This window comes from Anopheles nili, chromosome 3 (assembly GCF_943737925.1).
Source record: "Anopheles nili chromosome 3, idAnoNiliSN_F5_01, whole genome shotgun sequence".
Classification (NCBI taxonomy): Eukaryota; Metazoa; Arthropoda; class Insecta; order Diptera; family Culicidae; genus Anopheles; species Anopheles nili.
The window spans coordinates 35,134,676-35,158,788 of record NC_071292.1 but is presented as its reverse complement, the minus strand read 5'-3'; the positions used below and the strand labels follow the sequence as shown (position 1 = coordinate 35,158,788).

General features: G+C 46.8%; 1 protein-coding gene across 1 annotated transcript in view; it reads left to right on the top strand.

The window, feature by feature from the left end:
- The window catches only part of LOC128726006 (tyrosine-protein phosphatase Lar), a 209,542-nt gene that overhangs the window by 86,970 nt on the left and 98,459 nt on the right, over positions 1-24,113 (top strand). Inside the window, exon 4 of the mRNA XM_053819784.1 lies at positions 8,536-8,894. Within this exon, the coding sequence (XP_053675759.1) occupies positions 8,795-8,894 (100 nt within the window). The 5' untranslated portion in view covers positions 8,536-8,794. The remainder of the gene's footprint in view (positions 1-8,535; positions 8,895-24,113) is intronic.

Here is a 24,113-nt window from a genome sequence, read left to right as displayed (position 1 = left end):
TTGAAGAAAATTAAAAAGCAACAGAATCTTCGTTACGTTTCCATCCGTTCCGTTCTGACGGTTACAAGTGGGGATCCTCTCGAGCCTACGTGAGACATTGCCGCTCGAGGTGAGCGATGCCTCGGCCGAGAATTGGTAGGACGCGACACGGCACGGACTCGCCGTGTCTTGCTTTAACCTGGCCTACGCTCCGCTCAGGTTTGTCATCAGTTTCATTTGCGATGGCGTGGTGGGCGAGAGTGCGAGCCTCGATGGCGATGGTCGATGTTTCGCTGGCTCAACAGCAGCAGCTGAGAAAAAAAAACGAGTATCATCAACATCTGAGAAGGTTCTAGGAAGATCGTAGCATCGTTTCTTGCTCTGTGTCGCCTTCTTTCGCTGGATGCGCAAGATTTCCACCGGCCGAGGCCACCTCTCGGGGGAGTTCTGCCAAATGATATTATCGCGTGCATTTTATGTACCTTCCGCAGAATTGCGTTCTTCAGCCTTTCTTTTTTACTCGCCTCCGCGAATGCTTTCCACGGTGAGGGCAAACAAAAAAAAAAGCAGGCCACTTTATCGTGGCGGTATCGATAGCACGGCGAAAGCGCGCGCGTACAAAATGGACGATGCTATCGTCGGTCTGTTCTGTTTGGCCCGTAAAGTGAATTTATAAGATCGAATTTTACCCACCTAAAATCTGTGTTGCTGTACATCTTCATCGTGGGCAAACAACAAAAAGCAGCAGCAACTCGCCGTCAAAAGTGTGGTATTTCTATTCAAAGCACTTCACTGTGCACCCCTTTTTCCCGTGGGGAGTCGAACCATCATTGGTTGGTGCTTGTTTTTTTTTTTGGTTCGTTTGTTTGTATAAAAGATTCAAATAAACACAAACTTTAAGATAATTTGCATAAAATCTGCACGACGGCACGGGAAAAAGGCAAACCAGAGCCCGCTGTGCGCACCGCTCGAATGAAATTCCCGGGAGCGAGAAAATGAGAAGAAACAGCACCAGCGACGACGAACACGAGGTCAGTACGGAACCGAGGCCGGTCGCAAACGGAAACAACCGGCCCCCTCCGGTGTTGACCGGCAGGCAGAGAAGCGTGGCAAAATAAAACAAAAAAAAAACAAGACAAATATGTTGAGAACGTATCTCACCAATTACCTTTTGCGGCATCCTTCCCTTGGAAAGCAATCATTCTGTGCCACCTTCCCAGTCCTATCATGTCGCCCAGGTCCCAATGGGTTTCTGCCTCGTACGAACTCGCACCCCCAAAAGCCGACCGTATTCTGTCACCTTCCAGACTCCGGCTACGCCCGACTACGCCACAGGAAACACACACTGCGCCTGTCCCGTTGGAATATGTCAAACAAAACAAGACAGTCGCCAGTAGTGCGGCAGAAGAATGACCTTTTTGCGTAAAATTTTCAACGGCGAGGGTTCTGTTGTCTGCCCTGGCTGGGTGTTGCCCTTTCGAATCAGGCCAGGGTTTTCATCCAGCTAATGCGAGCTTCACCATCCCGGAGAAGAGGCTGGTGGCGCAAAAGCTATCCCGGTCCGGTTGGTACGCACCACCCGCTTTTCACCTGCCTTGTGTGCGCATCCCGTGCCCCCGTAGGCAAGCGTTAGCTTTTGATTTGTCCTCGAGAGCCCGCTGCCTGACTCTCATTCCAGCTTCCGTTTGCGTGATTACGGCCCAACCCTGATGGCTCGCTTGTTATTGTCCTTCCTGTTTGCCCGCCGGTGATGAAGAAGAAGTAGAAGAACACGGTCCGTGTTGTGCTTATTGACGGGTAGCCGGAATAAGGTCGGTCGAAATACGGAAACTGAAAGCGTCAGCGTGAGTGGTAAGCGTGTCAGCATTCAAGGGATTAAGGATGCGTATTTTTATTCGCTCCCGATGTCCCTTTTTTTCGGTTTCCACCCCCCACCATTTCGCCGGCATCTTGAGCGCATCCGTGCGTCGTGCTTCCTTGGGGCCCGTGTGGCAAGCAGAAAGCACGCAGAGGTGACATAGGAATGAAGTAAAAATACCCTCGAACCTTGGTTTGGCCACCAGCGCACCATCGCACGTCTCGGCGTGTGTATTCCCCAACGAGGAAGAAAGATAAACGTCAGTAACTGTATTATTTATCGCCTTTTTTTTCCCTCCCCGGGCTCGCGCACGTTTAAGAGAAACGCTGCAGAGAAACCGTTCCCGTGCACCAACGAAAGCCGATTCCAGCCGACTGCTGCAGAACGCGTTCAGCAGAAAGCAGCAGCAGCGGCCTTGCGCCCATTTTGTTGGTACGCGGTGGGTGAGAGGTCGTGGATGTTCTTAAAGCACAAAACTTCCATCGCTTCCGCGACACCACCGGCGAACGACGGAAGCTTTCGGGGTTAAATTGAAACTCCAACGCAGCAGGTTCTTGAGCAGTCTTAACACACACACACACACACACACGCTGGCTCGATTTGGCAATCCAAGCTCGCATTCACATTGACGCTGGGTGGGAACTTCGTGCAGAGAGAGAGAGAGAGAGAGAGAGAAACCCCCTCGTGCAAAATCGGCCACCACCGTGCTGGAGAAGAAAATGAAACTTTGCACGCTGCGGCGCCACCGGGGACGGATCCAAAATACGCCAAAACGGATCCCGCGCAGCTCGTGTGTGGGGTGTTTCTTGGGTGAGGTGTTGGGGATGGTAGTGTTTTGGGAATTATGCGGTATGTCATTCGCCCCCCCGTATGCGGCGGGCCCCAACCGAGAGGGAAAATGTGTTCGTTGTGGGAAAAATTAGGCGCCGAAATGTGCCAAGTAACGTGGCAATTATGTTAAAATGATTTACCATCGATATGCGCCTTACGCGCCCGGTGAGCGTCGTGGTGTAAATAATTGCTCCGGGGTGGCATCGTGCTGCACAGCTGGTCCGGAGCATTGCTTTAGGGGTTGAGTTTGCGGGTAATAGAATCCCGAAATGGATGCTGATATCATATCCATCTGATTGCTCACCTCACAGCTGATGTGCTTCGGTGAGCATGTTTGTATTATTTGTAACGCAATGCCCCCTAGAAGTCCGTAGCCCGACACGAGGTCTTCTTTGAAGCGCAGGCGCAGCGCCCCATGCTGCGTTGGGAGCTTTAACATTTGCATCGAGTGTGCCCTTCGATTGCGCCCCTCCAACGGTTACCGAACGCCAGTCAGGTGTGAAACTCAGGGGAAAGAAAATAATCCGCAACCATAATCCGATTGCAAAACCAGAAACCGTCGATACATTATTTCGTATCGTACGAATTTGCTCGATTCGACGATTAGCAGCACGGTTTCACCGTTCAGCGTGAAACTGATCAGGCTCAGGCTCTCTTGGGTTCATACGAGACGCCCCACCAACGACGACGACAGTAAATCCGAAACAAAACGAAAACGAGCGTGTTCTTTTTTCCTCGTTCGCAGAATGGCTTGCAGAGAGGTTGGGAAAATCCATCAATACCTGCCCTGAAAATGGGCTGCCCTTTTCGAGCGCTTGTGGTGGGCTGATCGGTGGAGGCGATCCCACCGACATGCCGAATCTTGATTGGCTCTATGACGACGAAAGCGAGCGGCCCGTGTGCCGGCTAATCGTGGTTTTATACATCCACCGTTTCTGCAAAACGATAGTCGAGCATACGGGCTTCGCATGATATTAGTATCTCGCCCAAGAAACACGATGTACACGACGATGGCTCTCTGTGCCCTGGGCATCTTCGCTTACCCCCCGGCACGTGGTCGTACGAAATGACGAACAAAAAACAAAAAAAAAAAGGATATGCGGCCAGCAAAGAGGCAGCAACTTAGCGGCATGTTGCATGGCACGCCCATTCGGTTGCGGAAGAAGCTGTTTGCGAAAACATTTTGCTTTTCCGATAATCCGGATTATCTTTATTGAAATTTATCGTTATTTGTGCATGACATAATTTCCTCGCTTTTGTTTGCTCGCTTTGGCGCACGGCGTTGCGAGGTGGGAGCTGCGGTTACATCGCCGTCAGGACAAGACACGAGTCCTGTGCCGTGCATCGGTCGGAGAAGCATTTGCCTCAAAGAATCAAGATACAGCCGGCGCTTGTAAATGCCACGCTGCAGGCTTTTGTTTACTTAGAATGCTGCTCTAGCGATTGAAGGATTTGCGAGTGTTTTAATGGTCGATAAGGGGCCGTTTCTCGATCGATCACGAGCTGTTGCTGGGGAGCGGCTAGCTCATGCGAAGCCAGTATTAAGATGCAGATATTGACGGTGTGTCTAGCCGGCGGCTGAAGGCCTGACGTGCAGGCTCACGAAGGATTACACCGAGCCCAAAGCGGAATCGCGGGTGCGCTTTGCTGCGTTGTGCACATTTTGTGCACGCAAACTAAGGACATGGTGGACGAGCTCGACCGTACCAGCGGTCGGTGGCGTTCAAATTCGCTTCTTAGTACATAAATCAATTTAAGAACAATAAAATAGATTATTTCTACCGCATGCTTGGTTCCCCCGGTTCCGGCGACAACAAACCACCCCGAACGGGGCCATTCATTATTTGTCCACTCATCCGTGAGTAATCACGCTCATAAAGCAAATATCTCTTCTCATTCATGAAAGATAAATTTGGTTCACGGTTGCATAGTTACAGTTCATCTCCGGTGAAGCTGCAACCGCGGGATGCCCAACCCAACCCCTACTGGGTGCTATGCGCGCAAAGGTTAACATCTTAAAGAGATGGTGGCCCCCAAAGGGAAGCTGTCGTCGTCGTGGCTGTGGTTGATGTAGCGTTCCCGGGCTACAGAGAACAAAGCTGCTGCCTGCTGTTTTCTGCTGCTTGGGAGGAGTGATGCAAACGCGCGTTCTCCCACCGTGAAACCCGTGAGCCGCAAAATGGGTGACACAAGAATTTGGTGCGATTATGGTGTGAGTCATCGGGCTTTATACCCGCCTTTCGCCAAGCAGAGTAATAGTAAATCCCGGTACGGTAACAAACACAAAAAAAGGAGATTCACGTCCAGCTAACAATTTTTATCCGCGCTCTTCGCGGACCCCACCGTCGGGATTCGCGCGAATACCAATGCGATTGTGGCCGGAAAACCCCGTGAGCTGCGCTTTATAGACCGTGCCGTGTCGATATGTGGCAGATTTCGCGATCGGAATTGCTCGAACAAAACGCCAAAGCGAACGAGCGGCGCCACTGTTTACGGTAGTCATCCGGGTCGGTCCGGTCGGTGGACGGTGCAACTGGATGGCTGAAGTGCTATTTGGACTGTAAATGGTGCAGAGGTTGGCAGAGATGGTACAGTTGAATGCATTCGGCATGTTCGGCATGTGGCGCGCGAGTGTACTGGATGGTCCAGGCCAGGCGTCTTTTTAGAGCGCAGGATTTACGGAACGAGCTGCGCCAAAAGGTCCATCGGTGAGGTCCAACCTCGAATGGTGACGGTAATAAAGTCTGGTAATGCAAGAATTTCAGCAGTACCTATTAGGTTGGGTTTTATTTTTTTTCTTCGCTCTTGCTGTTGCTTTTGCTTTGTTTTTTGTGGCCGTTTGTCTTGCCCGGAAACGATGTACTTGGATTGGTTTCGGGGAGTAAACCGCTTGAATACGACTTCCGGTGCATTTACCGATATTTATGGTTCGTACTATGATTCGATTGCTAAATCATACCTTCCATCTCGCTCGCGGGGGTCGCTCGGTAATGCCCTATGACAAATGGGCAGATATAGACGTTTCGATGGGAAATCGTTTTCACCACGATTCGTGCTCGCAGCGTATCGACTCTTTTATCTGCTAACTCTGCACGGAAGCTAACAACGATACTTATAGCAGTAGAACGTTCGATAAGTGTGTTTAAAATAAGGATAGAAAAAAAAACATGCAACACAATTTTAAGCGAAGCATTACAGTCTAGTCTTGGCAATGCTGTGAAAATGCATAACATGCGTTGCAAAACTTATGTGAACAGTGTAAATATCGCATCATAAACACTGTAGACTAGCAGGTCCTTGTCGTTGGAACAACCTACGTTCTAGCTGTGCATACCATCAAATCCCTGCTAATGTACACAGCCGGTTTCATCTTTCTCCAGCATGAAGCAAACATGAAGTAAAGTGCTCGTTTTAAATGATAAAAAGCAGTGAAATCGCAGCACCGAAGATCAGTGTCAGTGGACGTGACGGAGCTACTGGAGGCAAGACAAAAAAAAGAGTCCTTGTTGTACGTATGCACCAAACACCCGTTCTACGGTGGCGCCTGGTTTCGACGATATGATTGCCGACATCGATCCTTCGACTGCAAGTGGTCTGCTTCGATGAAGCCTCGTTCGTTTCGCTAACGATGTCAGAAACATCTCGATCGCGACCCATCGCTTGCGTGTATCGTCAGGATGCGTTCGTGTAATGGCTGAACCGACAGGCTGCAGCAACGTTAGTGACCACCGACACCGAGAGGTGTGTAGCTGTGCGTGAAATTCGAGTGTAATTAGTGAGGTTGGGCGAGAAAAAGAACACTCTCTTTTTTGCGTTCAGTGCCGCTCGTAAACGAACGTCCCGGAGGCAAAGAAATGCAGTCCACGTAGCCTTCTTTCTGGCAATCGGCTGCATGGGGGTGAAATGCATCGTGCAAGCTCGCAAAGCATCTCGCATCACCGACACCGGTTTATTGGAGCTGCGGCTGAGGCAGTTTTAATGCTGTTTGTTATCACACACCGTTCCAGTGGCGTACAGTCTCGAGGATTCTCGGATGGTGAACGTAATAGTAGTGTGCACACTCTTTGTTAAATTTGAGACGTGTTCAACTCCATGTCGATCCATCAAGAGGTCCATGGTCCGGGGGTGTGACCGAAGTTTCGTCGTTGAAATGCGTCGTCGGGTCGCATGCATCTTGAAATACATGCTGCAGAGCTAAAGAGTAAATACCCAAATACCCCCGTTGCATGGTGGCACCCTCCGGTGCATCCTTTTCCATTCAGCGTGTAGCGTGTTGCGTCAATGAGGGTTTCTTTTAATGCAACCGCTAAGTATGAAAGATGGCACGCTGCGAAAGGATGCAAATAAATGAAAAGATGAATAATAAATGAGACAACACATCGCGGTGCATGAATGGCCGCGTAATGGCAGTGGTAGTGTGGCGAACAATTCAATTCGGTCGTTTCATGGACGCGGCTGTGTCGTACCGCGCACATGGCGCCCGTTTCCCATCGCAAATTGAAAATGTGTGCTCGCTGTAAACGGAGCTAGAGAACGGTTATTGTTTTCGGAAGAACCCGCCCATTCATAGAACGCCCGGCGACAAAAAGGTGCCTCAGTGGAAAGTGCAAAAATGAAACATCGAAAATGCGCTGCAGCGCGCGTAACGCTGCATTCTTCTCCGCCGGCACCAAGAAGCAATCGGATGTGCATCGAATCTACCACATGGCATGAATCTGTGTCTCGTCGTTACGTTTGCGGAGGTTTCTATCAGCGATTGCAGCCAACGCTTTGTGGAATTCGCAGAATGGAAGAATGTGTTTAAGCATAGCATGACAACATCCATACATCTTGTGTGTATTGCCTCGCTCTATATGAAAAACACATTTTTTTACCCCAACCGAACGCACACGTTCATGTGGAAAAGTGTACCAAGTTTCCAGGAAAATGCGTCAAAAAATATCCATTACACTTCAAATAATGCGATGCTAGTCACTATACGCGCCCTTACATAATTGAAACATGCTGCTCTATCATAAGTTAAAGCAGCATTAAAGCTGCAATGCCACCGCATCAAGCTTGAGCGAGTGAGTGACAAAAATGAAATTAGTTGAACATCGGTGAAGTAAGAGTGTCCGTGTTCAGTGCGATTCAGTGCGATAAATGCGAAAGTTCGTGAATGCTCGCGCAAATTAAGTTGAGTGCTTTCGATCGTGTAGTGATCAGTGGTTCAGAAAATTAGTTTAGTTTGGTACGACGGTGCGCGTTCGTCATCCATTCATCGCTGGGTAGCGCGTTATTGTGTATCGCAGTAGTAAGATAGGCAAAAGAAAGTAGTGTTGTTATTGAATCTTGGTCAATTGTTACGCATTAATCGTTAGTTAAAAGTTTCGGCTCAACTTGCTGCATTTAGGAAATAAGTCAACCGTTCGCCATAAGCATCCTTACTCTTCCCATCGTTTTACGAATCCTGTATCCTTTCGATCCTTCACTCTCGCTGCAACTTAGCACGTAGTAGTTGCATAATTCATACAACCCAATCGTTACTTGTCCAAGGGCTACATTTATGGTAATACTGGGAAATTGGGGCCCCAAAAAACAAAAGCGTCCTATTTTGCTAGGTTCCTGAGACTGATATCCGAAAACAGGAAACATGGCACGGTAAACGCTCGATATGGTGAAACACGCTTGCCATCATGCTCCTATTACAGGTAACATTCGATCGCCGTGCTAAAAGATTGATTTATTTTCTTCTATATTTTCATGAACCAATCCGCCCATCCACCTGTTGCCTAAATTTACATTCCATTCTGTTCTTTTCTCACTCTTTCTCTCTGTGACTTGCAATGCTTTTTTTAATGTACAAACGCCATGTCGCGCACATTTAGGCTGGTATTATTAAGGAAAATACTCCGTCAATTCTATGACCTCATTCAGTATTGCACGGTCTGTGTTATATAGAGGCGAAATTGATGCATGTAAAATAAAAAAAAAGAAAGGACGTTTAGTAACAACTTCCCGAAAATATCAGCCTGCACTTTGTCAAAACTGCTTGGCAAGGTTCTCATAGAGTCCTGAAGCATTGACGCACTAAGATAATTTCCAAAGAGAGAAAGATACATTGAGAAAACATTTCCACGTTCGGAAATGGGGCTGCGGGTGGTCGATTCGGCCGCAGCCTTACTGTTGGCTATATTCGTCACACTTTTTCTGCTGGCTGAGGTACCAAGGAGTGTAAAAGCATCACGTAAGTATATGAAATCACATGTCCCATATCATTTCAATATCGACGGATTAGTGAAGGGCAACGAAACGAGCTGTAACGCCGTTGTACCGCCGCAATAATTGATGACTATTATACGAAGTATTTATTCTTCATCGATGGTTTCTTACATCATATATTTCAAATGAACGCAAACTGTACAATAACGGAAAGCAAGATACACCAAACTGTCCTTTTGCTTACAATCATCGTACGAATGAGTTTTTATAAATCTGTTTTGTATTATTAGAAGCTCAAAGTTCCTGGTTGTTATAACCTCATATTGGTTTAATGAAAAAGTGGTTTGCTTGAGCTCGAATGTTAGATCTGTAAACAAGTGTTTCTTGAAAGGAAGATGAGAAATATTTGCCAATGCATCTTTGCACATATTTTGCTTAAAAATCAAAACTAAAAAAAACATGGCAAGAGGTATTTTTCCTAACAAGCACCAATCGCTTGGTGCTATAATAAATAATTAAACCGCAATTAAACACACACGCAGTATATCTCTTTGTATAGAACCTAAATAAACCGGTGGAAACGCATACCTTTCCGACTAGAATAACCATATTGAAAGTTTGTTAAAGATCGAGATGCGCCTGACACAAAGTATGTACTCACATCGCCCTGGAGATATGGTGGTTGGGGCAAGGGGAGGGGGGGAGGTGGGGGTGTGTTTATCGATTCGTTTTTTGCCTTCCAATGCAGTTTTCTTCTCACCTTGCTCTGACCAGACCGGTGCGTTATCGTCATTGGAAAATATTTGAAAAAACATGCGTTTAATTTATCCTGCACCGTTGGCAAATGGAGAAGAAATTTCCCTCACATCGGGCTGCGAATGATGAAGATAGGGGGAAAAACGGGAAGCCTTCTGCCTTCTGCCACGAGCGCAATGGCCATTTTAATTGGATATATATCATTTGAACTCATATTTTACCAGATGTCGCCTCAACGTTGCGCACATCGGAATCATCGCGTTCTTCCTGGTGTGCACGAATGGGGCAGCGAAATATACACACTTCCACAAAAGAGCTGCTGCGCTGGTGGATGAAAAGAAAACATATATTAAATTATTTATCCGGGTAAATGGCAAAATCAAACAGAAATGCATGATAGCCACTGGATGGTTTTATTTTATTGTGCTGCGGCAGTAGTTTTCCGCTCGTGTGTTCGAACGGAGAAAAAAGAACAAACGCTACGAGGTAACAGCTGCACGCGGCCATCGACGGCTTTGTTCATGTGTGCATTTGATGTATGTGCCTCACGACGATTCATATTTATGTACGTATATCGCCGTAACGTCACTTATATCCGGAACTATCGGCAGGACCCGGTTGCAGAAAGGGGCGATAAACAAGGTCGAATGAAAATAAAATGCACTTTAAATAAAAAAAAAGAACAACCCAGCCTCAGCGGCCTGCCACTTGCATGGGGCTATGGCTGGGCAGCATGTCAGTTCGATTCTATTTCGTTGCATCACAGCATCGATGAAAATTTCATACATCCCAAACTACTCTTAACGCTTACAAACAATGGTTCATTTTTCGTTGCCCTCGTTGCGGATTGCAGTAACAGGGGCGGGTCGAGTTTGAAATCGCTGCAACAAGAACCACGGATCGAAGCGCTGCGCTGCGCTGCACTGCGTCTGCTAGCAAAAGCCCCCGACCCGTGAGCCGAATGTCCTGCTTGAACACGGCCGGTGAGAGGAAAAGGATGTTCGTGATGGATATTATTTATGAATTCCTATTGACAGTAGCTGTTCAAATATTTATGCAAACGGTTAAATCATTGATAGCTCGCGCGAGCCGGCTTCGGGGAAACGCGCGAACGATTCTACACTCACATTCCCACCGCGTGGATCCGCGTGTGCATGTGTGGATGATTCGTTTTCCGTTTCCCGCGCGCACTGGTGGCCAACAAAAAGCGCAGTCGAATATCTGGCAATGTGTGAATGTTGAAAATTGATTTACATAGCATTAGCAATTACAATTAGCAGCGGATGGAATGAATGAGCCGCAACCGCCCCATCGGCAATTCCTTCCAGGCTCTGACATTCTCGCTCCTTATCGTACCACTTGGCCGGGGTTTCGGTCGGTCGCGTCGGTCTTGCGAAGGATAGGAATTATTGGTCTCATTTTCTTTCCCCAACTCTTCCACCCGTTTGAGCCAGCAGCTGGCAGGTACCCCTTTCCGGGATCGGTTTGATTGCGATCGGTTGTGTTTGTTCCGCTCTGTTACGTCTCGTTCTGCTGCACACGATTGCTGCCGGGCAAATGTCACTCGTCCCGGGCATCGTCGAAAGGAGTAAAATATTGATTAGTTCATTCAGTCAGAAGTTTCACCAAAGCGCTCGCTCCGGTTGGCGTTGGCGGCCCTTTTCAATTGAAAGGCACTATCCAACCAGCCCCCTAATCAAGATGGGCACGAAGTAATCAATATCCTATTCAACTTTCCTGCCCTGCCGTCGTTGGGTGTGCGATGTGTAAACCGGCGGCCGGGAAAAGCGAAGGCAAACGCTGCCAGCGGTTTGTTCTGATAGGCATCTAGGAGCGCTTGGCTTTTTAGCGGAGACGCCGAGCGCGTTTCTATCATTGCTGTTATTTTAAGCAACTTAAATGCTCGCATGCTGAAGCCCGTGTCGCTTCCATCCAAGCTGGTGGTGGCTATGTCGACGTCAGTCGCCCTACTTCAGACACTGCACTCACTGTGGAAAGCCCGCCTGAAACGGAAAGCTTGGCCGTTTCGACTGCTTCGCCAAGGCCCTTCGGCACCATGGCGCTTTTGCTTATAAATAAAGACCTTCTAGGCTATAATTCAAAACAATTACCAACCTCTCGGAAGAAATTAATAAAAAAGAATTGTTTACGATGCTGAATTACCATACTGGCTGTGTGTGTGTGTGGGTTTTTAGTCGTGCCATTACGGGCAAGCAAGTCGTTCCAAACGATGACGGTTGCTTTTTTCCAATGTTTACCAACGGTCTTTGGCAGATACTTTGCCTGTGGATGTAAAACCAATCCAGCCGAGGCTGAGTTGGACAGTTAAGAAAGGACAAAAAAGCAGCGCATGGCTGATTTCGAGGGAACGGCATCGGTAAAGTTTCACCAATTTTCTGTAACGTTTGTAGAGCCTATTTATCTATTTGCGTACGTTGAAATACATCAATATACATAAAAAAAAACTTTGAATACGCTTCAAAAACTCATATTTAGCTAGCATTTTACGCTCAGCAAAAACATCTCACAATCACCCTGACACCGTGAGGTTGAAATTATTTCCAACATCGCAGCGTTGTTGTGCTTGTTGAGGAGCCGACTAGACGGCGGAATGGTAGTTGCCTTGAAAAAGAGTGTGGCCGGTACTTACTAAATCAGTTCGTGAATCGATGCAGCTACACCGTGAAGGGGCTATTTGACGTTGTTTGGCATACTGGCGGTGTCCTCGCACACGCTACGCCATTAGCTGTCCGTGGTCGGTTCAAGCTAAGGAGATTTCGTAGATTGGAGCCCTGAGAATACCTTCAAACGGGGCGAAAACATCGTACACAAACGGAGTACGTGCAGCACTGCCCCAGCCGCCCAGTATGCCCTTGGTGTAATTGTGAGGGCACATGCATTTCGGCATTAAGATGCCCCTAGTTTAAGTTCGGTTTGCTCGAACTAGCCCAACCATTCTGGCCATTTCTTGATGGGTGGGGGTTTTTGCGGAAAACTGAAGGCGCACATATCGAGTCGAACAGCGCTGAAGGAGTGAAAAAGAGGTCGCTTACTTTGCATGATGATGAAGTGCTCCGACTGTTGACCATATACACACACACAACAAAAAATGCGACTTCCATTCACCTCCCTTGGTGAGCACCGGAATGGGTTGAATACATTTTTTACTCTCTCTCCCCGGGGACCCGGGAGACGAATTGTAAAATGCAGGTTCGTATGTGTACGGCGCTGGTCGTAGGAAGGAAGTGGAAAATTTCCAAACAACAACTACACCAACCCATCATAATCATCGTGCATATGTTAGCATAACGGACCGTTTCCCGTTGACCCCCGGGAATTCGATCGAGATTGTGCCCGGCAATTACCTAGCGACGGCGACGACGTCGAGGACGCAGGAACGGGATGATGAATGTCAGGGCTCGCAACCGCCGTACCCAGGGACGGTCTGGCGGTCCGTAATGTAGGAGGAATTTATTCAACGCTGCAGTGACCCACTGCTTATTGTGTGGCGTTTACGGGAGAAAAATGAATAATGGGCTAGCCTGATTCTTAGTTTATGGCTGTGCTTAGTTTTGAAGGCAAACGGGATGGCAATAAAACGTCGCCGAGTGAAGTATGAGTACAGTGTATAGCCGCCGAAATAAAAGACTTTAAAGTTAGTTCTCGAACTAATAAACTGTCAAGTATGAAATATTGGTCTTAAAACTACCTACACACTCTGGCACGCTCTTTTTTTTTTTGAAAATTTTAATTATTGATAGATCTGAATACATAATGGTGTGCTTACAATTAATTAAGGTGCAACCGCCTACTCACGATTGCCGTGCCAGGGATCACATTTGTTTGTTAATTAAACTCTCAAACATTGCTCAGCACAAAAGTAGAGCAAAACTAATTTGCTTCAGTTTAAGAGGTTTCTTTTCTCCGCGTTTGCCAATCGCTTCAGAAAAAATGGCACTGTCTAAACCAGCACCAGGTCGGCCTGATCGCTGGCAGTTTTTCATCGATACCAGAATGACACAGGACAAAATTAAATTATACCACCAGGATTGCAGACCCTACCCTCGGCGGGCATTTGTGATGATTCATTTTTGACAAATTTGTTTTTAACTTCCCCATTCTTGCTCTGCCGATCTACGCCGAACGCCGGGCGAGCTTTCATATCACCCTTTGGAGCGAACCGCTGAAGCTCCATTTGACAGCTTTATGAACGCGCCCGTATTGTGCTCCCGACTTGAGCAAATGATTCGTATTTGGCGATTGTTTTTCAGCGTTATTTTTCACGCTTTCCCAACTGCCCGATCGAGTGTTCACCGCCCGTTCGTTCGGTATCAGGCGCCGAAGACAGCATGACGGGCGTCTTCATTAGTGAGTCTGCCTAGCAGCTGGTGGGTCGGCGTTGTCTCATTTTTTATTTTCGTTTTCCATTTGTGTGAGGATGAACTTTTTCGGCTGCTTTTGCTGTGTTGTTTTTTTTTGTGTTTGCCATCATCTCTGTCGAGCAACTGCGATCAAGTTGACGAGCCTGACGGTGCACTTTTGGATTTGTGTCTCAAATCGAAGTAGCCCACGAAAAACGGGAAACCGAAAGAAACGGCGTACCGTATTCTGCGCCTGCCATGTCGCATGTCCTTCTTTTTTCTTGCCATCACTTTTCACAGTGATCTTGTATGACGTGGCGGAGATGAATGTGTGTGTGTACTCTCACTGCTGCTCGATGGTGACTTTTTATAGTTTCCCCGAATCCCACTCGTTTATTTATGGTGGGCAGCATTTGTGCGAGGTTCTTACCGGCATAGTCATTTTCTGATGAAGCTTCAGGACACAGCGCAGGATTTGCACTTCCTCACCCACACTTTCTCGTCGGTGTTGCATTGAAGTGCGAGGGGAACTCATCCGCGTGTCGCTTGCTGAGTTGGCCGTGCAGTGTTCGCCATTTCACGGCAGGATCATGGTTGGTTTGGTTGGATTTGCTTGCTTGGGTTTCGGTTTGTTCCGGTTAGGCGCTGTTTTGTTGCCGACTTTTGCCTTCATCATCATCGAAATCATCATCGCGGTTGCCCTTGAGTTTAGCTGAGTTGGGCTTCGCAGGCCATACCGTACCACTCCGGCTCCGGACCACAAAGCGTTGCAATCTGTTACATAATTTAGTGTGGTAACGCGGGACGCGACAAGGATGAGTGCTTTCACTGAAGCGAATTCGTCCCCTTTCGATTCCGACACCTCCCGTGGAAGGCTCTCTTTTCCCTCCACGGTTGGTGATTGTTTGTTCAGTGAAAGCATCCAATGCCCAAAGTCAGCAGGGGTGACCGAAGACAACGTTTGTAATAGTGTCACTATCGGACGATTAAATGATGACGATTCTTCGAGCAATTGCTCAGGGATCACGGATTGCTCGATGTTTTGCAAAATGAAGACACTAGGACACGGGACAGGAATAAAGTTACTTTCCCACAACGCAACCGGCGGTCGAAGAGCTTTCAACTTCTTAAAGAGAATTCAGTTAACCACGCAAAACGTACTCAACAATAACGATTGCGTTCACGTTCACTCTATCGTTGAAGTTAGGATAAATAATACTATGCCGCTTAAACATAGTCTTTTTGGTAGCTCCGTCGAGAAAATTACCATTCCTAATTTTAATCAACGTTGTTGCCTTACGTTAAACAATGATTTTCAAATCATGCGGTCAGAGAGCAATATGGGTTCTAGAAGAAAATGTAATATGATTTTCCCACCCGGTCAATGTTTTTCTTCCACGGAGAGCCACAAGAATAGTTTTGTGGTGCTCCATTTTGCTTGCAATCACTTGAAAGCGGCAAGGTGTATTCTTGTGCGCCGTCCCGCTGGGCATGGGGATTCGATTTCTGAACACCATTGCTCACACAGCTTGATATGTGCTGTAAAGTCCTGTGTTCGTCGGTGAGCATGCATGCATCCTGCGGTTTGTGAAGATTTTCATTCACACGGGTGTAAATATGTAGGATGGTTTTCCGTTTTCGCTCAGTTGGGTAAACACTTGGATACAAATTTCTTCTTTACGTCTTTGCTCGTTATTAAATTCATGAACTAATAAATTAACGAAGCATGAACGCAAAACTCGGTATAATATGTAGCTCGTGTACTCCGTCCACCAGCGCATGAAGGTCAAAGGGTGTGCGTAGGATGTTTTCCGTCTATCGCACACTGTTTTATAACGAACTCCGGGTTCTTTTCATACCAAACAAGTGAGCAAAAAGGTAAAAAGAAGGTAAATGTCTCAAAAAGAAGCGCAGGTTTTTGAAGGGTTTTCCGTTACGAAATACAGTTTTTCTTTCACAATTTGTACGTTTCGATGAGGCCTGCCTTGCTTTCGTCACCATCATCATCATCATCATCATCACCATCATCATCGTCGTCGACGGCGTCGGCGGCGTTGTAGTCGCAAACAACGTCATCATCGTGATTGGTGGTAAGTGAAAAGTTTCTATGCCCAAGAAGCGATAAAACAATTGTAGTTAGTGGCTCTTGGCAAAGACTAGACCGCCGCTTCTTCCACGCTTGCAAAGGTGTTTGGTGTACGGTTTCGAAAAGACTTCAGTCCGGACTTTCTCGGAAGTAAAAGCGTCAAGAAGATTGGGGGGATAGAGAGTGTGTTTTAACAAGAATTTATATGGCCATCGAGTGGGCCCGAAACTTTTACCGATTGTAGTGGAAAGAAGAAAAAAACGGGCATGTATTATTTCACGAAAGTGTGCTACTAGCAAATGGACGGAGGCTGGCAGTGGGTAGCTACGATGTTTTCTTCATTTACTAAATGGACCATACTGCTTGAACTATATTGTGCTGTACATCGACAAAAATTAGGAATACTTTCATTCAATCGAGAAAAAAGACGATGTCCGATGCAGTGTTACAGCGCTAAGGGAATTCGGTTATATGATATGCGTATGTCGGAATTACACTGGCGCTACAATCCCGTTTTGCTTATTCCACAATGTGGGAATATGGTTTTATCGTGCATTCTGGATGAAGCTCAATCGGCAACTAGACCGGTATTGGGGCATTAAATATCGACAGCCCATTGTGCCAGGTACTCCCCCGGAGAATAGCAATACGCTTTTCGTGGCAACTACCGTTCCTTTGGATTCTACGGAAACGCCAAATATTGCCACGGATGCTTGCACTGGCGGATGAATGGAATCTACGTGAGAAAATTGGTAAATGATCCCTAAGCTGCACTGCTTTTTCCAACATTGGCTTCAAATCTTTTGTTTGGCGTTGTGGATCGGGATTGCATGATGCACTCTCACGAGGGCGGCACGTGGTGGATGTTTAACTCGCTCAGGGTACGTGCAATTCCATCACCTCCACTTTCTATTGCCAAGGTGTACGATGGGGTTCACTGGTCCCGTGAAGCAAAACATTCTCCAAACTGCAAACGAATGCGCCAGTAACGCCAAATTGTATGCCGGAGCCGTTGGAGCTCGGGAGTACAATACTCGTAGCGGAAAAACCATAATTGCAACCCACCACGTGTAAGTGCTACGCTGGAAGTTCAATAAATTTACCGTGTGAAGCTGGCATCAGCTCCGCCAACAAGGACGAGAAAAGGCGCGCAAAGTTTTTCCGCACTCTAACACACGTTATCGCCATAATTCGATGCATTTAGGAATTATTTTCTACCTTTCCGGGGAAAATGGGAAGCGTTGTTGCTTGCATCATTTTTGGTGCGTTCTGAATTGTTGTTGTTTGATTCGGTGAAAGGATATTTCTACCGTCTTGTACCTGTGAGAATACCTCACGCATTGTAGTTGTCGAAACCGTTACAATGTTTGGTAAACAAAATTCAAACAATTCATTTCTTATCTAGGCTTTAGTCCTTAGAATATATTTTGTTATATGTACTACCATTTCCCTATATCGATCTGTGCAGTGTACGCAAATCGTAAAGTAACGTTTTCAATCGACCGGAGTGTATGAAAAGAAACTTTTTTTTTTGAAAATCCGCAAACTCACAATGAGACTGTAAATTTGTTGCTAATAATCTTGAATGCGAGATCATTTTGCGGGCCCTCCCATCATTGGTGAGTTGCGGAGAATTTGTTCCAATGCTTGAATGGGTTTAATAATTTGAATTTATCGTTCTGCCCGTTTGTTGATTGTGTTTGGTTGAAGGCTTGGGAGCTAGCTTTGGTGCAAAATTGTGAAACGGAAACAAGAATCCCCTTTATCCAACAGAAACTCGTGACCAGAATTCGTAACTGCACTCGACAGTCGCAGCCCCTCCGAAGGGCCGACCGGCGAAGGAAGATGATGCGAAGCTTTCGTGGCCACCCACGGTGCTTTGGGCGGTTCAGGACGATCGGAGGGGTTGATCCGGTAGAATACATTGTCAGAAATTTCACTCTGTACAGCAGCTAGCTGTGCTGTTCGGATGTTACCAAGCCAAACCCTGCTCAAGATTCAGAAAAGAGTATTCCTGTAAAGTGCTGCATCTATCGCGTCAGCCAAGCAGCAGGTTCTGCAGAGAGAAAGAGAGAAAGATCATGTTTACAGCCGTCTAGCTTTGCGTGCTCAACTGTACCGTCTTCAAAGCGGACTCTTTCTTTAGCACCATCACCTTGTATTTTTTTACAGCACCCACATACACCTACAAAACCAACGATTGTCGGTTTTTACTTGCTGTAGCCAGACGAGCGATTCGATGTGCTCTTTTTTTATTCTTACTTTTTTTTGTCTTCAACGACTGATCGTTGCTAATAAATCTGGTCAATGTGCGGTAGCTTTTAACCACCACAAACCCTGGACACCGCCACCCCCGCGGTGCACGGTCGTGTTGTTCTTCTATCCCTTCAAACTCTCCATCCATTTATCCTTTTCGCATGACAAACGAGCATGGCTTGAAAACAAATCCGCCCACGGAGTGGCGAAGGTGATCCAGCTAAGGTATATTTGTATCGGATGGAGAATCTTATAACCTGCTTGGTGAGACACGATAATAGTAAAGATAAACATAAATTTAATATTCCGTCGTGGTAGCGTTACGACGATCCCGTCAAACATTCGTGGGTCGGCATCGTTTGCAGCTTTTACTGGCCAGTATCATGGCTGTACCTTGGCTGTTGCTCAACGTGCATATTTATGTGGATTTCGTTCTATCTAGTCTAAGAAGACTTTGTTGGGAAATGTAAGCACGATATGCTTTCTCCAGCATCAACCTGTACGAGGATTTACCAGAAGTGTCACAAGTAGTTGGAAGCTTTTAGCGCATAATTATGATCGAACCATCGGCATTAGTTGATGTAATTAAATGTTCTTCAATCAATCACCGGCGCAGTCCATTGATTTGGCTGCCGGTGACCAATTGACACTTAGCAGGGCGTGTCGAGTGCCGTACGTCATGCCCAATGCCTAGTGGATCAACCGAGAGCTAATGTATTCTGCGTATCGTCCGTGGTAGATAAAGTTTCATCCGAACCAAACGCTTCATGTGCATGTTTGTGGTTTGAGTGGAGAAAAACTTATCGAGGATAAGGCAAGCTCAGAATAGCGCCAAAGTGGGACACTTTTATCCCGTCGTTCACCATCCATTTTAAGCCAATCCCGTGAGAAACTTGTCCCGTACACATATCAATCCGTTGAATGCACCTCTAATGGTTAAGTATTTCTGACTAATCTGTAACGCGCTAACGGAAAAACGGAAAGACACATCTTGACATCATCCTTCCTTTCCCTCGACTCGGTGTCACTCTTTCGGAAGCGTTCGCTCTGAAATATGGCAATGTTAATGGTAGAAGTTATATACACTGTGCTCTCTGGGGTGAAGCCTGGTGTGCCGCAAATGGGCGAATACTAGTGAGCTGATACTAGTGAGTGTTGTAGTTTGCATTCAAATTTTCGCATAATCCCCGAAAGGACGGGACATTGGGGGGGTTGCTCGCAGTCTTACATGAAAAATGGCCTAATAACTACTGTTATGGCATATCATTAGTTACTCCAATCACAATTAGCTGTCGTGCCGTGACCACCACCGTCGCCATGCAATCGTCAGTCGAGGTTGTTGCTGTTGATTAAAGAAATGTGTTGCTCCCCCGATGGAAGCCCGAGGGTGGAAGGAATGCGTGGCCCATGTTTAGCTGAAGCCTTCCGCCACCTTTCGGTATTGTTGGGCTCTGTAAAGAATGCACGAATGAATGGGAAGCGATACTAAGAGCACTGATTGATGGCCAACTATTTATAATCCCCGTTTGGGAGCATAGTGACACCCGGCACTAGTGCCCGCGGGATCGTATAGTGTATTATACACGGGCTCTGCTGGCCGTAGTGACTTGCGCTCGGAAAGCTACATTAGCATACACACTAGACACTGGGGGGTAAGCATGTGCCATGGTTCTCGATTTCAGCGTTGAATCGTGCTTCGTTAGGTGAAGGAACGGAACAAGAACGGAACTTATTTTCTACAACATTACCGTCAAGCCGAACAAGCCAACGGAAATAACCACAAACTGGTGGTTGAAGAACAGCCTTTTTCGGGCGAAGTGAAGCACCAACCAATGTGCACAATCATCACGAGTGGCGAATTGTGCGATCGTGTAGCCATTTTTTTGATCACATTTGTTTATGGTCGTTTTCGAATTTTCTGCCACATTGTTGAAAGAAGTTTTGTCACTCCGGTGCTCGAAGCTTTCCCGAGGTAATTTACCGCAATTTCTCCTTAATGTCGCGCAATATCTACAACCCCACCGAAGGAGGACATGGTGCGCGCAAATGGTGCTAACTAAGGCACACCAATAACGCTTTGGGTGTTCCAGATCGAGCGACTTTTTCGTAATTCGACGCGATGTGGACGGCTTTTGTGTGCGTATGGCGATGGCGTGACGGTGCCACGGACTGTCCAACCGAATCAGCAACAGTCCAACCATTTCGTACCACCACGTGAATGTTGGTGAAAACGGTGTAAAATTATAACCATTAGAGGAATATGAATTGGTTTGCCGCTGCAAGCGGGGAAATGATCAACTGGCTACCAAATGTGACATTTGATATGGCTTACGGAACGGACGGGCTATTAATTGGTCGACCGACCGACGGTCGGACCGTTTTTACTCGCCTGAAAACCAGCATTTATTGTCGCGAGGACGGCGTTATGCATACGCCGGTGTTACAGTATTACACCGGATGTAATTACGTTTCAGCCCGCTTCGTTCGTTTCCTTAACTGCGAGACGAGTACAGTAACGGGCCCGAGAAGAACTTTGCCAGAAACTTTGGCTGCAACACGACAAAAGACGTCTGCTGTTTAATGAAGTGAATCGAAAGACTACGCAACATTTCGTGTTTGACAGATGTTTCATCACAAATGACTCGCTCTTTCCCGCTCTGGTTGCTAGCGTTACGGGAAAAACGTAATCATTTCAGAAACTTTCCAAACTCACCCAGACTTAGCTTCCTTTGTCAGGAGCGGTGCCCTTTGCCGTACTAATTTGGAAGCAATCATTTTCGTACACTGTTGTGAGGAAACGAGCGTTAACGGTGAAGAAATGGTGCTGTGTGGGCATTTATGTGATTGCTAGAACTTCTTCACGGACAGTGATGGAAGCATTCTTCGCACATGCTCTTTTTTTTTTTTTGAATCTTACGTACGAATTATGCAACAAAATATCACTGCAATCCAAATGCAATGCAGCCACGCACACAGGCACTTATGAAGTGATAGGCCACCGCGTTCTCAATGCGACTTCAATATACATGTTTCCTTGAACACTCCTTGTAGAGGTGTGGTTTCATGACAGTACCATCAGAAAGAATTTATGTGGAACTAAAAGCTTTTCTGCTAGCTATTGGACGAAGCTGGAGCGGAAGCTGCAGTAGCGCAGGGTTTTTTTTACCACCAAAATGCATTCCTGACAGCCTTTCAGCACGGTAAAAGCCCGTAAAGAAAAGGGGCTTTGGGCTGAATCACTCCCGAATGCAGCGTACGACGATAGTCTGCCAGATCGGGAAGCAGAGCTGAAGGAAAATTCCGCGGTTCCGTTCGCACACGGTTTGTGCTAGGAATTTCGCATGCTATTTTAACCTTTCGGTCGGCTATTTTAGCCCGCCGGCAGATGTTAGATGGGCGGTAGCGTGGCGGCATCGGCAGGTCGGTAAAATAGTTTTCATGATTCTCCCTCGGCACTGCACTGAATTATTAATTCGTTCTAACAGATCGAATGGGCGGGAGACCGACCGCTCGTTCCATCGTTATTTTCCAGGCCTCCGGTTTTATTCGGCAGAACCTCGTCGTACCCCTTAATCTGGCGAGCGCCGTCGGCGAAGGATTGGTGTTTTCCTGCGAATTCGGATCATTAGTCATGATACATTAAACCGAAAAGGATAAGAAATGACTTTTCCTGCGGGGAGCAGTCGAGAGCGCTCTTGCCGCTCGACACCCGGCAGCCGGAAATCGTTGCCATTTGATTGTTGGGAAGGGTTGCGCGTGTATTTGTGTCATGCTTGACAAATTGAGCGGAGAGGCTTAAAGGAGCTGGCGTGCGCGATGCCAGCCAGGAGGCAGCAAACATTCGGCCATGGCAGCTCTAAACTCGGCATAGACGACAGCAGCAGCAGCAGCAGCAGTTTGGCCAATGATTGCTCTAATTTCTTATCTCAAATTCCCAACCGTCTCTTTATGGCTCTTTCACCTAAAAAGGGGTTAAATTTTTGGGCCTCTTCTCGACGATTTTCACCCGGCAGCGGGACCACGTTTCGATGGAGACTAATTGAATCGTTTTTCGGATCATGAAACCGTACCTCATGCTAATGGAAGTTTTCTTCCAGTTTCGTCATGCCGTTGTCGGAAGCGGTTACCAAGATGCTTAGACATGATCACTTATTTTCTCACAAAGGTGTGTTCTTTAAAAGCGAAACGACGTTGCAGGTCTATTTGTTTTGCAACTTATTCCAATTCAATGAAAAAATTATCATTTTACTACCGTGATGTTCCCATTTTTGCAATATTTTGGAAGCAACATTTTTATTATAACTGAAATAAACGATACTAAATGAACAAATCACATAATTGTGTTTGTAGGATGGTTATTATGAAGTCGTTATGCTTTCTTGATAAAATTGAGTAAATAAGTGAAAGTTACTCATGCAGTGTATTAGGTCGTAATAATTTCGCTCATGAAAACAATTTTCAACTGTTTCTTCTAATATCAGGGCTGTTTGAGTCGACAACGTTTTGGGCTCCTTTGTACGCCGTGGAACCCCTTTATACACGCGCGCAGCCAGTTCGTGTGTGTCCGCTGGGGTTTCGGCATTTGCAAACTTTATCACCATTTTCCAGCACATTCCCGAAGGTAGTGCAATAAGGCTCAATCGAAGCCGAGTAGCCTGTCGTCTGGGGCGTGCAACCACACCCGCCACACGGGGGATGGTAACGTTTCTCGAAAGGCGTATTCGTGTTCGTAATAATAATCGCATAAGCATTTTCCATTGCTTCAACCGGTTTCCAGTGTGTGGCTGCGTTTCGCAACCTGACGGTTCAAGCTAATGGTGTAAGTGTTTTGCCACAGCAACAGGATCGATATCCCGTGAAGAAATTTCTTCCAATCCCTTTGACACCTCCCCCAGGGCGAGCAAGAAGGTGACGGCAGTAACTCCCGTACATGGCACGAGGCTCGTGTCGGTTCCGGGTTCGATATCCGTCAATCATCGAGTGGATGATGAAGAAGTAGTGATTCCGCGTAGCCTGGCCGGGATTGCCTCTCACCTCCATGGGCGATGAATACGATCGAATCCGAGGAGGATTTAGCGGCGAAGCAGGATATGATACAAACCACTTCACTAGGAAATGCTTCAAATTTCGTTGGCACGGCTTGGAATGAATGCGATGAAACGAGGGAGCGAACCGCTTCTCGATGGGTGCATTGCCATGGCATTACAAGAGCAAGAGAGGGTTTGCTGTGAAGGGTGGAGCCGTCCCAGGACGCTTTACACATGACGATCATAATCTCCGGCTGGAACGTGATGTGCTAAAATGTGTTCTGGCATTATTCAACTCGAGACTCTCTTTCTCTTCGCTGAAACCCCACTTGAAGGTCCTTCCCGTGCTTTCCTCCGTGAGACGCCTACAAAAAAGGATATTGCCATTTTTGTGAATCCATCATGGCGAACAAAAGCGAACGTTATTAGTATGCTCCTGTCATTGATAGACGATAAGTTGTTAGTTGCTCGCCTAGAGCCCTTGGGTAACAGGTAGGCTACAAATTTCCGCTTGATTAAACCTGGTACGTTTTTTAGCCGGTGGCCAAATTGTCAAAATTATTTAGCCCGCTTTACACACACACACATACTTCCCACCTATACCCACTCTCACGCAGCAAAAACGCCTGGTTTGGTATTGTCACGTACAACGGCTTCGCAATAGATTACTTGAAAGGTCTTTAGAAAAATCTTCATTTTCTTTCCCTCCTGAAGGTGGCTTTGTTTTGTTGTTCGTCTGGCAAAATCGGCGAAGAAAA